The 14,160-nt window shown below is 42.5% G+C and overlaps 2 protein-coding genes across 2 annotated transcripts; one reads left to right on the top strand and one right to left on the bottom strand.

Moving 5' to 3' along the window:
- Positions 1-366: 366 nt before the first annotated feature.
- On the top strand, positions 367-3,086 carry MRPS22 (mitochondrial ribosomal protein S22; the record flags this gene model as incomplete). The annotated part of the gene is made up of 4 exons (XM_010151272.1): positions 367-450; positions 1,412-1,557; positions 2,621-2,729; positions 2,994-3,086. Coding segments are annotated over 4 exons (432 nt in total), but the record flags the coding sequence as incomplete, so codon positions are not given.
- A 745-nt stretch (positions 3,087-3,831) lies between these two features.
- Positions 3,832-13,712, bottom strand: COPB2 (coatomer protein complex, subunit beta 2 (beta prime); the record flags this gene model as incomplete). Its single annotated transcript, XM_010151271.1, is given in 18 exon segments — positions 3,832-3,968; positions 4,419-4,511; positions 5,093-5,161; positions 5,330-5,510; positions 5,590-5,682; positions 5,958-6,172; positions 7,008-7,118; positions 7,344-7,551; positions 7,850-7,980; positions 8,497-8,640; positions 8,927-9,033; positions 9,124-9,212; positions 9,489-9,599; positions 10,159-10,358; positions 10,572-10,714; positions 10,838-10,937; positions 12,272-12,418; positions 13,564-13,712. Coding segments are annotated over 18 exon segments (2,387 nt in total), but the record flags the coding sequence as incomplete, so codon positions are not given.
- Positions 13,713-14,160: the final 448 nt, after the last annotated feature.

The raw sequence follows: 14,160 nt of genomic DNA, 5'->3' as shown, positions 1-14,160 counted from the left end.
GCAGACTTGCTGAGGGTGCACTCAAGAGCACTGAATTGTGCTCTGATGGTGAAACTGGGCTGTTTGGATGGAGTAGCTCCAAGTAAGCCAGTCTGCCTGCATGCTTTAGGCTGCTTGAATTCTGGTTTGAACAGTCGTGTTTCATCTGAAGCGTGAACTGGTGTTTCAGAAGCAAAAATCAAGAGGGATTGTGTTAACGTCATGAAGGCAGTTATGGCACTGTTACCCATTTCGTCTTGCCGTTAAGGGGGTTCTCACTGGAAGAGTTGCCCGGAACAGAAATGCTGTGGCTGCTGCTGTTTTGACGGTGGAGAGTTGGAATGGTGTGGTACAGAGTCTGTTCTTGAATTTGAACTGTCATTTCAGACTGTGTTTCAGCAAGACCGTCACGAGGATGTCCTTAACATGTGCATCGCTCAGTTTGAGCCAGATTCACCTGACTACATCAGAGTGAGTTCGCTTCTCATTTTTTTTGAGTAAAAATACACTATTAGTGAAGAACTTGAGGGTTTATTTTGTAAATGTAAGAACACCTTTGATCCCCAGATAATACTTAATGTGTTTTTCCCATAAGATTACCTGTTATCCTTGTGCTGATACGTTTTTCTTGCAGAAAACTAAAAGAGGATTCTGTTTAAGTAATTTTCAGCAGTATAGAAAGAACTACAGATGCCTCTATAAAGGCTATTTTAATGCATTTTTGGTATCAAACCTAAATTAATGACAATGCCCCTAAGTGGCCCCAACCAGAGTTGTGCTACTAGAGCCGTGCTAACTGCTCTGTAGGGTTTGAAAGGACGAGGCAGATAACATGAAGGTGGATCACTGACCAAGTGCACCTGGGAGCACTGCACACAGGATGTTATTTATGACAGAGCCCAGGTACAAAAGTATACTTCTAGCTGAAGTATTTCCTAACCAGTTGCTGGTGAATGTTAGCTCACACTTGCCTTTAAAATGTTTCCTTCGCTTTAAGCTGTAATCGTTTCTCGTAGCAACGAAAATGAAAAATTGCCTAGTGAGTTACAATTACCTTTTCTTCAAAGGAAAATTTCACCTCTTTGCTCCATTATTTTTCTCTGTTAAGAATAGATTACAGCGTGGCACCAGTGAAATGAAGAGTCAGGGGTTACATTCCTCCCTCCCCACATTTTCAGTACGTTGCTCGTATTTAGCTTTCCCAGGCATACACATCTTGATGTTCAAAGTACTACAAAGTGGTTATCCCAGTGTTACCCCAAATTGTGAAATGTATAGAGCTTTAAGGTAGCATGGCTCGGCCTGTGCTTTACTCGTGCACTTTAGGAAGGTCTGAAAATAGATTCAAAACTTTCACTCAGGTGAGAGGTAGGGAGACACTGTCCTCAAGCTGCAGTTATGCTCATGGAACCGGAACCTTTGCTGTGTACAGGTTCACCATCGAACCTACGACGACATTGAGAAACAGGCCAAATACGATCTGCTCCGCTCAACCAGGCACTTTGGCGGAATGGTATGGTATCTAGTAAACAGAAAGAAAACGGATGGCTTACTAATAGATATGATCCACAGAGACTTGTAAGTGGTGTTTGTTACGTTTCTGCTTATCTGATCAAGTAGAAAACAACCAGTACCATAGTTTGAAACTAAGACCAGTGTTTCTCTAAGGTGTATAAAGGTTTTCATTTGCATGAAACTTTAGGCTAGCTGTACCTTTGAACATAAATGCCAGTTGTGGTCGATGGAGCTGCAGGGTATTCAGCTAGGTTTCTGCAGAAATTAGGCTTTTGTAGTTGCTGGGTCTTTTGTTTTGTTTCCCATGTAATTGTCAGTACACTTCCAGCTCTGGGCTTTATCTTTAACAATTTTATACAACTGAGCTCACTTTTGGCTTTTAAGATTGACATACCCTGGGTTTTAGAGCAATTCTTAGGTAGCTGAGGAACAGATAAGATACGTATCATTTTAAGTGGATGGGTTTCTGTAAGATGCTGCTAAACTTATGCAACTCCAAAGCAAACAATATTCAGTAGTTCAAAATGTCACTTGAGCTAGGAGAAATATGTGCCATTAGAACTCCAAGTTTCAGCGATGGTGACGTTCATGGCCTGCTGCTGAAGTTTGAGACACTCAACAGGTGATCAGATCTTACTTTTAAACCTGAGGATATGAAGAAATACAAGGAAATTCTAGTTTTGAATTTAAACTATTAAAGGGAAAATTCAAGTATCAGAACAACTTAAGTTCCCAGAGTTTGGAGCATCTTTACCTGCCACCCACCTGCTTTTGGCTTATGCTTATGTAAATATGAGGGGCTGAGTGTCAGAATATTTTCTGTACTACTTCTGTAAAACATGCTAGTTACTGCAGTTATCGAGACTTCAGCTTTACTGCTGAAGAGATCAAGCTTAAGTGCAGCCTGGATAAATGTGCACCTGGGTGTTCGCAGGCTTCTGCTCTTCCCTCAGAGGTTGCAGCCCAGTAGATGATGGGATGCCTGTTCAGCTGTGTATTGTAGTGACTCGGCTAAAGCCAAAGTTTATGGAAGCCTGTGGTGTGCAAAGTATACCACAAAGTACACTTTCTCTAAATACTCTTGATCTCTTAAGTAATTGCTACAAATGGCCCTTCATTTGTTTAGGCTGGATGACGCTACCAGTTTAATTACACTGTATCATATGCTTCATCCGGAATGTCAGTCAGCAAAAGCAGCTGAAGAAGGGAAACTTGAAGGTGTTGATCTGATCAAGGTATGCTTTTCTACTTTAAGGCTACTTCACTACAGCAGAGAAAGCTTTTAAGCAGCAGGAGCCTATTTAGCAGTCTGAATTTCTCCTTACCTTAAGCAGCAGATGTTTAACTAGAGCTGTTGCGCACGCCTGTTTGGCTTTTTAGCTACAGAGTTGGGCCAGGATTCCAGTTGTGGCTGGCCGATGGGCCGCTGGAACGATGGAATCTCGTTATGCGGCTGTGCTCTTTACGGTACGTGAATCTCTCTCCTGCCATCTCTGCAGGCGTTCGTGAAGACAGAATCGCAGAGAGAAGGCTATATACAGCTGGCCCTCCAGGCTTACGAAGAAGCAATGGCTACCTCTACAGCTTCATGAAATAAACCTTAGTTCATCGTAAGTTGTGTCTATAAACATTCTCTGTACAGGATTCCACAATAAATACGTGAAACAACTGACTGTTCTAGAACTGTTTTTTACTGAAGTACATAAGAAGCAGTACAGCAACATGTTACTGTCAGAGGTTAAAACTTAGAGCAGTTATCATGACTTTGGTTTGAGGTGACAATATACTTGGAGTTTAATTCCTTTACTGTTGCATCTTAACAATTGCCCACTGTTTGCTTGACTTAAGTATAAGGTGTGGACAGCTGCATTGAGGAACATGTGTAACATCACATCTGTCCTGTAAGACATAGATTACTGGTCTGTTGGGCCTTTTAGCCAGAAGTGGTGTCTGGAAGAATAACTGAGCTGCTAATTATTAGCAGATACACGCGAAATGGCACAGGGAGAGAGTAACCAGACACCTAAGAAAAGTCAGGTTAAAAGACTAATGCTTGGCAGCTATACTCCTGTTGCAATGACCAAAGCTGGGTAAAGAACATCAGAAGTACTAGGAAGTGGAGAACTAAAAACCATAATGTTTAAAAGGATTTATTGATTTTCATTTATCAAGTAAATACTTTTTAGCATGGACTGGAGCAGGTCTACATCGGGAATTTCAGCATAGAAATTGATTCCTTTTATATGGCTGCTGGGTCTACCCTTCTTTCCACATGGACATGGTCCACATGCAGTATAAAAATTAACTTGGAGCATATAGTCCACAGAACTTCATTCCTTGGTTTGGAGTAAATTTATTTGGTCATCTCAAAAGTACGTTCACTCATCTAAGATCTCTTCATCCAGGTTGATATCTGTGGTATCGATATCCTCCAGATCCAAGTTATCCAAGTCATCTTCCAAGTCCAGCAGTGTCTGGGAAGAGACAAGAGCAGATTAAGGGGACACCCATGTAGTTACAAATTAGCCAGCCTGTGGGATGTATGATTTAGTAAGGTGTATTCGCACGTTCCGCAAAGCGCCAGGCTGAGGCAGACAGAGTAAGTGTTAAAATAAACTGCAGAGAGAAGCTGCCTTCCTGGGGAGAAAGCATCTCTCAGAAGGGCAGCTTTGGACCATCTTCCAACCAGCTGGGTTTAGCCTTCACCCTTGGCTCCTTGTAAATCCACAAGGCTGCAGGAACCTGTCTGTTACTGTGTGCAGCTTCTTTGGACCCGTACACTGTTCTGCTCCGAAGCTGTCTGGGTCCACTGATGATTAAGTGACGTTTCCCAGTAGCCTGGTTTAATCACATTATTAGTTGAAGTCTTTACATAAAATGAATTTAGAGCTTGTACTTCCCTTTATAAAAACATATTTCAGTACCTTTTGATCTCTTGTTGGAAGAAGATCAGAATTCTGCAAAACTGTCTTCATCACGTCCTGCTTAGGAGATGGAACTGGTTCCTCAGCCTTCCTCTAATGGAAGAGAGGGATTCCTTAAGTTATGAATCTGAATTCAGTTCAGCAAAAGCAAGTGAACAGCAGCAGACCTGTAACCCCCCTCTGCCCATGTTTTTCTCTCAAAAGTTTCCCTCAGTAAGTGGTAAGCAGGATTCCTCGTCAGCTGGCTATGGAATAGCCTTACTCCATAACCATGCACGCCAGCAAAGAATATGAAGCATTTGTAATTGCTGTGATGTGCAGGAGTCGCCAGGTTCCGACTACTGAACTTTCAGGAAGGCAGCGAGGCAGTGTTTGTACTGCAACTGAGACTCTTTCTCTGCAGGATGACATCCATGGTACGACTCTGCGCTTACACTAACAAAGACAACCCAAGAGAAGTAACCACACGGAACAGATAATTTCACAGTCAAGAAGTCAGCAGTAGTTACACGAGGAGATAAGACATGGGAGGCAAAAGGACATGGAACTCAGCAGCAGCGCGCACAGTCAAGCCAGCAAGAGCACTACTGGTGAGATCTGCACCGGGGTAGGTACCCCTGCGCAACAGCAAAACTGCCCCTTTCTCCCAGTTCTCGTTCAGCAGCTACACTGACCTGAGGTGCCATTACTCCGGACAGCTCAAAGCCCTTTGCTTCTTCTAGCAAGTTTCGTTCTTCATTTGGCTAGAAGTGAGAAAAACAGACAAAACCACAGGTTTGTGGAAGCACAGGTTTGTGGAACAGACAAAACCACAGGTTTGTGGAATGTCGCACTGACGTGCTCAAGCTCAGTTCACACAGCACCAAATGTTTTTCTTCTGGAGACAGTAAGAGCTCCCACTTCTTACTTACAGTGACAAGGGGGTATTCCCTGGCTGGCCGCAGGTCAGCAAGACTGTTTTTAACATACTCTTCAGCAACAAAAGCTTCCTTTAGTCCAGGGAAAAGATTTTCGTATTCTGTAGGATCTGCAAGGGACTCAGCAGCTTTTTGGTTGACTTTAGAGAGATTCTCCCGCCACAGTTTGACAACCCTGGGGACACAAAGCACTTCTGTTACGTACAGCTACTTCTGACAACACTACTCACGCGCTGCATAGGCGCTGAGGTTACCTGGAAACTTGGCTTGGCAAATACGTCCGTGCGAGAAAAGCGGCTTCTGGGAGGCGCCCGGTTTTAATCAGGAGTTCCAAACAGGAGTCCAGCCTAAGGGATTTTAAAATGTGATTTTAACCGCTGAATGTAATAAAGACAGATGATTTTTGTATGAAATTAGCTGTTTATTCTACTGAAATGCTTTCATTTCAGATTTCCAAAGCAGCAGCCATCATAAAATAGAATCTGCTTTTCTGAAGAGGCACACGCCAGAGTCTTTCCCCAGGAAGTTTAGGTTAGCTGTGGGTAGCCATCTGAAGTACCTGGGGCTCTTGGCATTTCAGAAAGCAGAACAGAACCACCCAAGTCTCATGCTGGCTACTTACTTTCCCTGCAGGAAGTAGCTCATAAATGCGACATTGTTCTTGCCATCTTTTTCTGCCCCTTCAGCCAGTTTATTCACCATGTTCGCGTTTCCCGAGGCTGTAGCCAGCAGCAGTAATCCCCCGTAGTCCTGCGCGTGGTGGAGACACTCCTGGGCTAAGCCAAACTGGCATTTGCTAATGGCAAGCTCAGCAAGTTGCTTCCATTTCTGTTCTGACTAATGGGACAAAAAGGGGAGAGGGAGGGGTAAAAGAAAAAGAAAGAACCTTCGTGGTTTTGAGCAGCATTTAAGGATTTTAGAGCATTCATTATGAATATGCAAGTTCACTTGTGAAGGTGCTGCATCCCATCATTACACCTGTCTTCCTGGCGAGACACTACGATTACTGCAGCTTCACAGCGTGACACGTGGAATGTCATATGCAGATTATTACCATTACACAGCTATTCCATAAAATACACAGGTTTCCATTAAACGTGGAGGGAAGAGGTAGAAATGGAAATTTAAACAGGAACAATCTCTTACGGAAAGCTCCCAAGTTAGCCTTCAGCATGCAAGACAGACAACTTGCTGTAAGACTGTAACAGAGACTGTACTGTAACTGAGTTAACAGTCCTTGTCACTAACTTTACTGTCTCACAACAGGACCCTGAGGAGATCAGTTCTCTGAACTACGGCTGTGGGACAAATCACAGCCTGTCAGTCTTCCTAGGGCATCAGTCAAAGTTTGCCAAGGCTGGAACAAGGGCCCAGAGGCTTCGGTCCCACCATTCCTTCTCTCACTGTTCAACACCAGAGATTAAGGCTTGATTCTTGGTTCAAGTTTTGTATTCTCCAGGACTTCCTGTAGCTTTCTGAGCAGACATGTTTCATCAGCCTCCATTCCTTGGAATGTCAGGCAGAAGAGCTTCATCGAGGAAGCTGGAGGCACTTATGTAGTGTTCAGAGAGCTGTACTGCATCCTCACATACCACTGTCTCTTCTTATACGGCCTTTTAGATCTGCACTATTATGCAGAATTTGTACAAGTCACCAAAAACTGAGTGTTTACCTCTGCTTCCACTGCAAGCTGATAGGCTATTTTTAATTCTCCAAGTTGAAGAGCAAGTTCAAAACGATGCTCTGGATCTGTAGATACTGCAAGAGCTTGTTGTTTGAAGCCCTGAAATAAAAATTGGGAAGTAAGACACTGATCTGTCAGGTGAAACAGCATCCTAGATGTCCTAACAAAGGCCCCCTGAACTTGGTTACTGCACTCCCAAACACAGGGATGATCAACACGAATTGACACCTACAGATGAAGTGATTTGGTTTTGCTTCACAAATTTAATTAGAAAAGTGAATAAATGAATTTAAGTTTTTAGTTATTAAAAAGTGTGTTTCTTGCCTGTTTTTCAAGAAAGTGTGCAACTCTGGTCCTCTGTTCTTTTGGAATCGTCGGAAGAACTTTATCAGCCATCCCAAAATCTCTTCTCATCACAGCAGTTTGATATTCAAGCACTGAGACCAGCAAAGAGTAGCTGACGATGTTTAGCTCTTTATCACCCAAATAAAGTCGGTTGTCCTTGGGGATATACCCCAAAAGATACATTGTCCTGAAAGAAAACAAAGAATATTCATCCTCAATAGATCCACTGCCAAAGAGTCTATAAAAAAGGCCAATAGTTCTTACAGTAGCAAGACGACTGACATGAAAAATTCTAGTTTGACTGTGTATGCAGGTTGACATGACACTGTTTAGTCCCTCTGAGGTGATTACTGCCTCCGAACACACGCCTGCATGGCGTGCAGGAACAGGCAGTAATGCACAGCAGGCAGGTGCCGAGGTCTGCCTTGCCTTAACTCTGCTGGAAGACCCTCCAGCACCCGCTTACAGCACCTGCAGCAGCTTACCTGTCTAAATGGGCAATAGTGACAATTTCGCCTCCAACGTAGTAGTTGAGCCTGTTCACAGAACTGGTGTAAATGAAGCAGTCGCCTACCCACAACCCCGTTTTCACAATCTCCTGAATCTCACCAAGAACCTGCAAATGACGTTTGATTAGGTAGAGAAAAAGGCAATTTTAGATGGCAGTAAGACTTTCATCTTCAAATAACGATAGTTGGGCAAGTTGCAATCAAATCTAGATACAGATGGGAGGTACTGAAATAATGCTTTTAGTTTTACACAAGTGCTGTAACACGTGAAGTCTCTACCTTAACACTCAACCAATTACAAATCCAGGAAACAAGCACCAAACTCTGCATTAAAATAAAAAATTCACAAGGAAAGTCATGTTTCTGACATTTCACAGCATAAGGGTTTCTTTAACTTCTCAAATTTCAGTAACATTTTGAAACTTGAATATTGCAGAAATTATTTAAACAGCATTAAAATAGTTAACAGTGTTCCTGAGGTGGCTGGATACTGTGGATACTGTACTCCAGTGCTCTGGAAACTAGTGTTTCATAGGACTGTGTTAAGGAATAAAGGTGCTTTACTCTGGGAAGACTCGCTTCAATGACCCCTAATCCTATTCCCCATTTAAAACATAAGGTACCTCAAAAGCATCTTCAATTCCGTCTTCAGTGACTCCTTCATGCGTTTCTTGGACTGCCGCAACCTTTTCGGAGAGGTATTTCAGAATGAAGAAGGACTCTTCCGTGGCAATGCAGACAAGCTCACCCGAGTCGGACCAGAAGATCTGTATCGTCAGAATCAACAACGGCACTGTTTCAGAGACCCCACGTTAAGACAGGAGGATGCAGCAGTTAAGGTTAAAACATACTAACAGAACCTTTAGTACCTAAGAAGCCAACACCTAAAGGATTTTTTTCCCCCCTTCTGCTGCAAGACTGAGATAAACTAAAGTAAATACTTCATGACTGACAGCTTGGCTTCATGAAAATCAGTAGTCCAGTTAAAAAAAAAAAAAAAAAAATCAGTCAACACAGACATGCAAATATTTTCAGTCCCATCTACAAACTTACATGCTTGGGCTGAATTTCAATTCTGCGAATCAGCTCTGTGTTTTCCCAGTCATAGAATGCCAAACCATTAACAGATCTGACACCCAAGAGGAAGCCACCGTAAATGCCTGCAAGACAATAAAGGGGGAATGAATCCACATAGTGCAAAGAAAAAATACAAATGCATCAAGATACCTGTTTTAAAAGGAAATACCTACCTTCTGCTCCAAAATCAGGTTTGAATGACTTCTTCTCTTTGAAATTTTTAAATATCTTTACAACACTGTTGCTCTCTCTGATTGCGTATCTAAACAGAGGTTGCATTGTAAAAAGAAAAATAAAATTAATTGGCTTCCAAAGTAGCAAATTACTAAAATCTTAGGCTGCTACAAGACAGCTGCATTTCATTTATCTTCAAAAATTAGCAGAGTACTACAATGGAAAATTTTGAAGTAGGACAGCATTGAGAGTTCATCATTCACCCAGGTTTTAGTCTTCAGGCCAGTTAACGGTTTTATACAGCCCAAAAACTGGCAGCAGCAAATTTCCGTTAACAGAAAGGGAAGACCCCTGCAGCACTTACTCTGAAGAATCGTGCGCCCATACAAACTCCTGCGCAGAACCAAAGCTCTTGTTCCGCAAGGCCATAGCCGTGTAGATGATATATTCACCATCGCCACACACCACTACAAACCTAGAGCAGGAGGAAGATGCATTTGTCAGAGCTCCACGTTCCGTTCCACAAGGAGGGTCAAGCAGACCAATTACCTGCAAAGTTAAAGGTCCCTTGCCCAGTATAATCGCTGCAATGCAGGAAGAGTGAGCGCGCTTCCTATATTCCACAAATGCCACAGAACTAGATTTTCCCTGCGTCATGCTGCTAGCTATTTGCTACTCCCTCTTCCTTGTCTGAGTGGCTCTTGTACCTTGTGTATCTTTACCTTTTCTTTTAATTCAGCTTATCTGTTACCAAAACAATTCAAGAGAAGTGATAGAAAGATGCTGCTGTTACCTTACACGTTTTGTTTGCCTACTTCTTCCCAGAAAGTCCAACCTGTCTAAGTAACTCTTACGGGTGAAGCCCACCTATTACTCTGATTTTACAGTGCCTGGCTCCAACACATCCTTTCTCCAGAGGCTCTCAGCCACCAGCACACATGAAACTCCTTTTTCCTTCAAAACTTTTCCAATATATTAAAAAAAAGGGAGAGAAATCAGAGTTGTTCAAATATTTTGTTCTAAAAATCTATTACCGTCCATTAGGGTTGTGCTGAATTGTCTGAGGATAGATTTCGCAGCTCCCCATATCCTTCACAGCCAGCGGCAATCTTTCTCCATCTTTGATTTCAGCATCTCCCATAGCTTTCAAGTTAGCCTGTTGGACTTCTGAGTGTTTAGCCCAAATAATTTTTCCATTTGCATCCATGGACATGGCAGGCTCTTCACGACCAAGCTAGGAAGCGTAGCATAAAAATTTAGCAAATGGAGAAAACACCTTCCTGTTTTTCTTTTCAGTTGAACTATTTAGTGAAACACCCCAGCTCTGTCTAAAAATGCCACTTAAAATGCCAAACTTCCAGTATTTTAGATATTATCACAGAATCAGTTGCTCTGTGCAGAGCACCAAGATGGATCACCATTTCTCTTTTCAAATCGTTGACTGTACCTTAACAATAATGCTGCCTTCATCATACCCCAAAGCCACGTTATTGGATCCTCTTAGGCTGGCCACACACCACACCCTCTCCATACCGTAGTTGAGGGTACTCTCCAGGCGGTAGGTGCTCGAATGCCAAATGCGCACAGTTCCTACCGGAAAAAGGAAGACACAGGCCTTTTATCTCTCCTCTAACGGGAGGGCAGGAGGTGTGTAGGCACACCACAAGAAGAGTTCTCCCCCTGCCCTTTATGTATCAGAAAATACAAAATTACCATCTTCTGAGCCGGTGATGATGATAGGCAACTCAGGATGGAAGCTGACACACGACACATTTTGAGCGTGTCCTTCCAGTTAATGTACACATGTTTTATTCTGAAAAAAAAAAAAAAAAAAAGAAAGAGTTGGAAGTACAGGTACAGATAAACATGCTGATACAATTTTACTTTCATTTCTTAACAAAAGAATCTCACCCCAAATCCAAAATCTATCTGAACAACTATTTCTCTAGGCTTCTTCCAGTAGCATTTATTTCCAAGATGCTCTGACAACAGCATCAGACACATTAAAAACTGTGACTGTATCGAATTTGTTTCTCCTCCCCAGAAGAAAATATCTATTTTCCTCTACATAGCTGTTCTCCTCTATCTTCAGATCCAGGCAGAAACCATCTGCTTTCTCACAGCTACGCACCACAACAGATTAAAGCGAGAAAGAAAGCAGGGTACACTGCAAAATAAATCAGTAAAAACATCTATCTGAATCGAGTTACATGCGAAGACAGATCTAATACCGTCTTCGCACAGCTGCAGAAAAGTCTATTCTGCTCGAGACAGCCAAGACTACGTAAGTGATGTGTACAACTGTATGTGGTGGGAAATTTCAGGCCTGTCACGTAACAGCCATTACTGCAGTGCACACTTACATTACGAGTGCTAGTTTTAACTCCTGGGCTTGGACGTACGCTACAGCAATGCTTAGCAACCAGCAAGTACTATCTAACAAGTCTTGTCTTGCCCTTCTGGCCATTCCTGCACTTGCACACAGGAAGAACTTTGGAGCTCTAGGTGCCAGCAATAGAATTGAACCCCTGGATTCAGTCTCTTTCCCACAGACCATTCAAACAAGTCACCTCACGACCCCTGCCAACTGTCAAGCAGAAGCACATGCACATGTCTGCACGCACACAGGTGCCCGTGTGAGTGGGCACTGGATGAAGGAGGAGAGAGGGAAGGGACTAAAGAGAAAAGAAAAAAAAAAAGGGAAGTGAAAGGATGGAAAGAGTTGATACACGAACAATATTTACATTTGAACATAGGAGCACCTGAAGGCACAAAACACAAGAGAAGTCCAAAAGGCAGGGATTACAGCAAGAAAAACACCCTGACTAATAACAGAAACCCCATGTCAAATTTAATTCTACCAATTAAGGTTATTTAAATTCACAGGAGGCTTTCTCAAGGGTTAACAATTTTATTTTTTTAAATTAAGAACATGTCATGAAACACTGCCCCCACACACTTAGAATCATAGAATGGTTTGGGTTGGAAGGGACCTTAAAGATCATCTAGTTCCACCTTCCTTCTTTCCAAGGAAAACCAAGCAAAATGTCTTGGCGTATTCAAGTCCTTCCCCTCTTGCTCTACTCTGTCACTAACGGTTCTGCTACGGCAGTGGGCACAGAGGTTTATGGGGAGCTGGTCACGCACCTGGTAGTCCCAGATCTTGACCAACCGGTCATCGGCACCTGAAATGAGGTACGGCTTGTCTCCTCCGCTGTAATAGTCAATGCAGTTCACTCCTTTCTCGTGGCCTTCCAAGGTAAAGTTAGGTGAAGAAGAGCCCAGCTGCCACACCTTCCCAGAAAACAAAACAACAAAACACCCAACCCCATGTAGTTACTGAGCTTCTGAATCCAGGTCAGCCTTGAAAACAGAGCAGCCATTCACACGTACATGACAATTCCAAGGATCTAGATTACGAAATTCCAAAGACATGGTGGTCTGCTTAGGTGAAGAACTGCTTACCAAACTACCAACCCTCCCTCTCCCTGCCCTCATAAACAGCACTAACATGCCGAGTTGCACACACTCCATTCACACCCCAGAGAAACAGAATTGATGTCTTTCAACTTTTTTTTAAGGACATAACACCATATAGGAAACTGTAAGAAGTAGTAGCTGTTAATGAAATTAACTAACAGACCCAGAGAAAGCAATCAGCTATTTGTGTATCAACAGGTTCCCTCAACTGTGTTCTGAATTTTATTTTTTCCAGTTACATTAGATGAATGACAAATCTTGTGCTGAATGAGAACTGAACATTAATCAAGTCAAGTTGTAAATATACTGCTATTTTGCCCATGATTCCCCACATCAATTCAACATTTACATGCACCTCATCTCAACATCTGAGGATGTATGAAATCAAAACTGGCTTTTTACAGCCAATATCCTGATAATTTATAGGGCATGTGAGCAAGCCTCACTGCCCAGATGGCTGTAAATCTGTAGTCCCAGATATTCACTAATAGTTTCATAGCAAATGAGGCTCATCAGGGTCTACTATGAGAAGGCTGAAGACACCTTTGGAAACAATTCAATACACAGACAGCCAAGGACACAAAAACAATGTGAGAAATGCCTTTACTAATTTTTAAAATGCACACAGTTAAAGGCTTTACCCACTAAATATATAATTTCAATTCTCCCACTGACCGTATAACCATTTCCCCTCCCCAGTATCTGTTTAACCCAAACGGAAATGCAGCACGAGTTCAGAGAACCACACTTCAGTGAGCAGAGGTGACAGGTAATCTCGTATGTACTGAATTACTTAGTAGGTGCATAGTACCTCAACCAACACTCAGGTCTTCATTCAATAAAAATCCTACTACTGCCCCTGTTTTTAACGATTCTGGCCATTGTCCATACAGCAGTACTGCCTGGGAACTCAGACAATTACTTAATGACTAAAAAACACCAAAATACAGTTTCTCTACCTTGATTGTCCTGTCCAAAGAGGCACTGGCAAACTGATTATTGTCTTTTGGGTTTATGACAATCTGCATGACATAATGGGTGTGTCCTTCAAACACCTGAGAACAAGACCATTTTTTATCCCAGTCCCAGAGTTTAATGAGCATGTCATCTGGAAAAAAAATCCAAGCTTCAGTTAGTTTAATATATTCTGATATCTACCATCTTAAACTGCATAATCCTTAATAACTTCACGTTAAAGGCTCAATCATCCCTTCCCTTTTGAAAGGGGGCACAGCTAATGCTCAATATATTTTTCACCTGCAAGATTTCCTTGCAGGAGGGCCACAGGGAGTACAAGTTTCTCACCAAGACCGTCCAGTAATGCTGTGATAAAACTAAGAAAGAAATACACCTGTCTTAAAAAGGGAGACTAAGAATTGATATTAAGGTATTGAATTATTAACCTTAAAACACTGGGCAGATACTAAGAAATTGGACCTTTGCTTTCTTCAGCACCACCTATTCAGAGGGCTGGAGCCCCTCTGCCATGGGGACAGGCTGCGAGAGTTGGACTTGTTCAGCCTGGAGAAGAGAAGGCTCCGGGGAGACCTTATAGC

Source organism: Eurypyga helias, unplaced genomic scaffold, assembly GCF_000690775.1.
Source record: "Eurypyga helias isolate BGI_N326 unplaced genomic scaffold, ASM69077v1 scaffold45604, whole genome shotgun sequence".
Classification (NCBI taxonomy): Eukaryota; Metazoa; Chordata; class Aves; order Eurypygiformes; family Eurypygidae; genus Eurypyga; species Eurypyga helias.
Note: the sequence above shows the minus strand (reverse complement) of the source record. Positions and strands in the feature narration are given on the sequence as shown.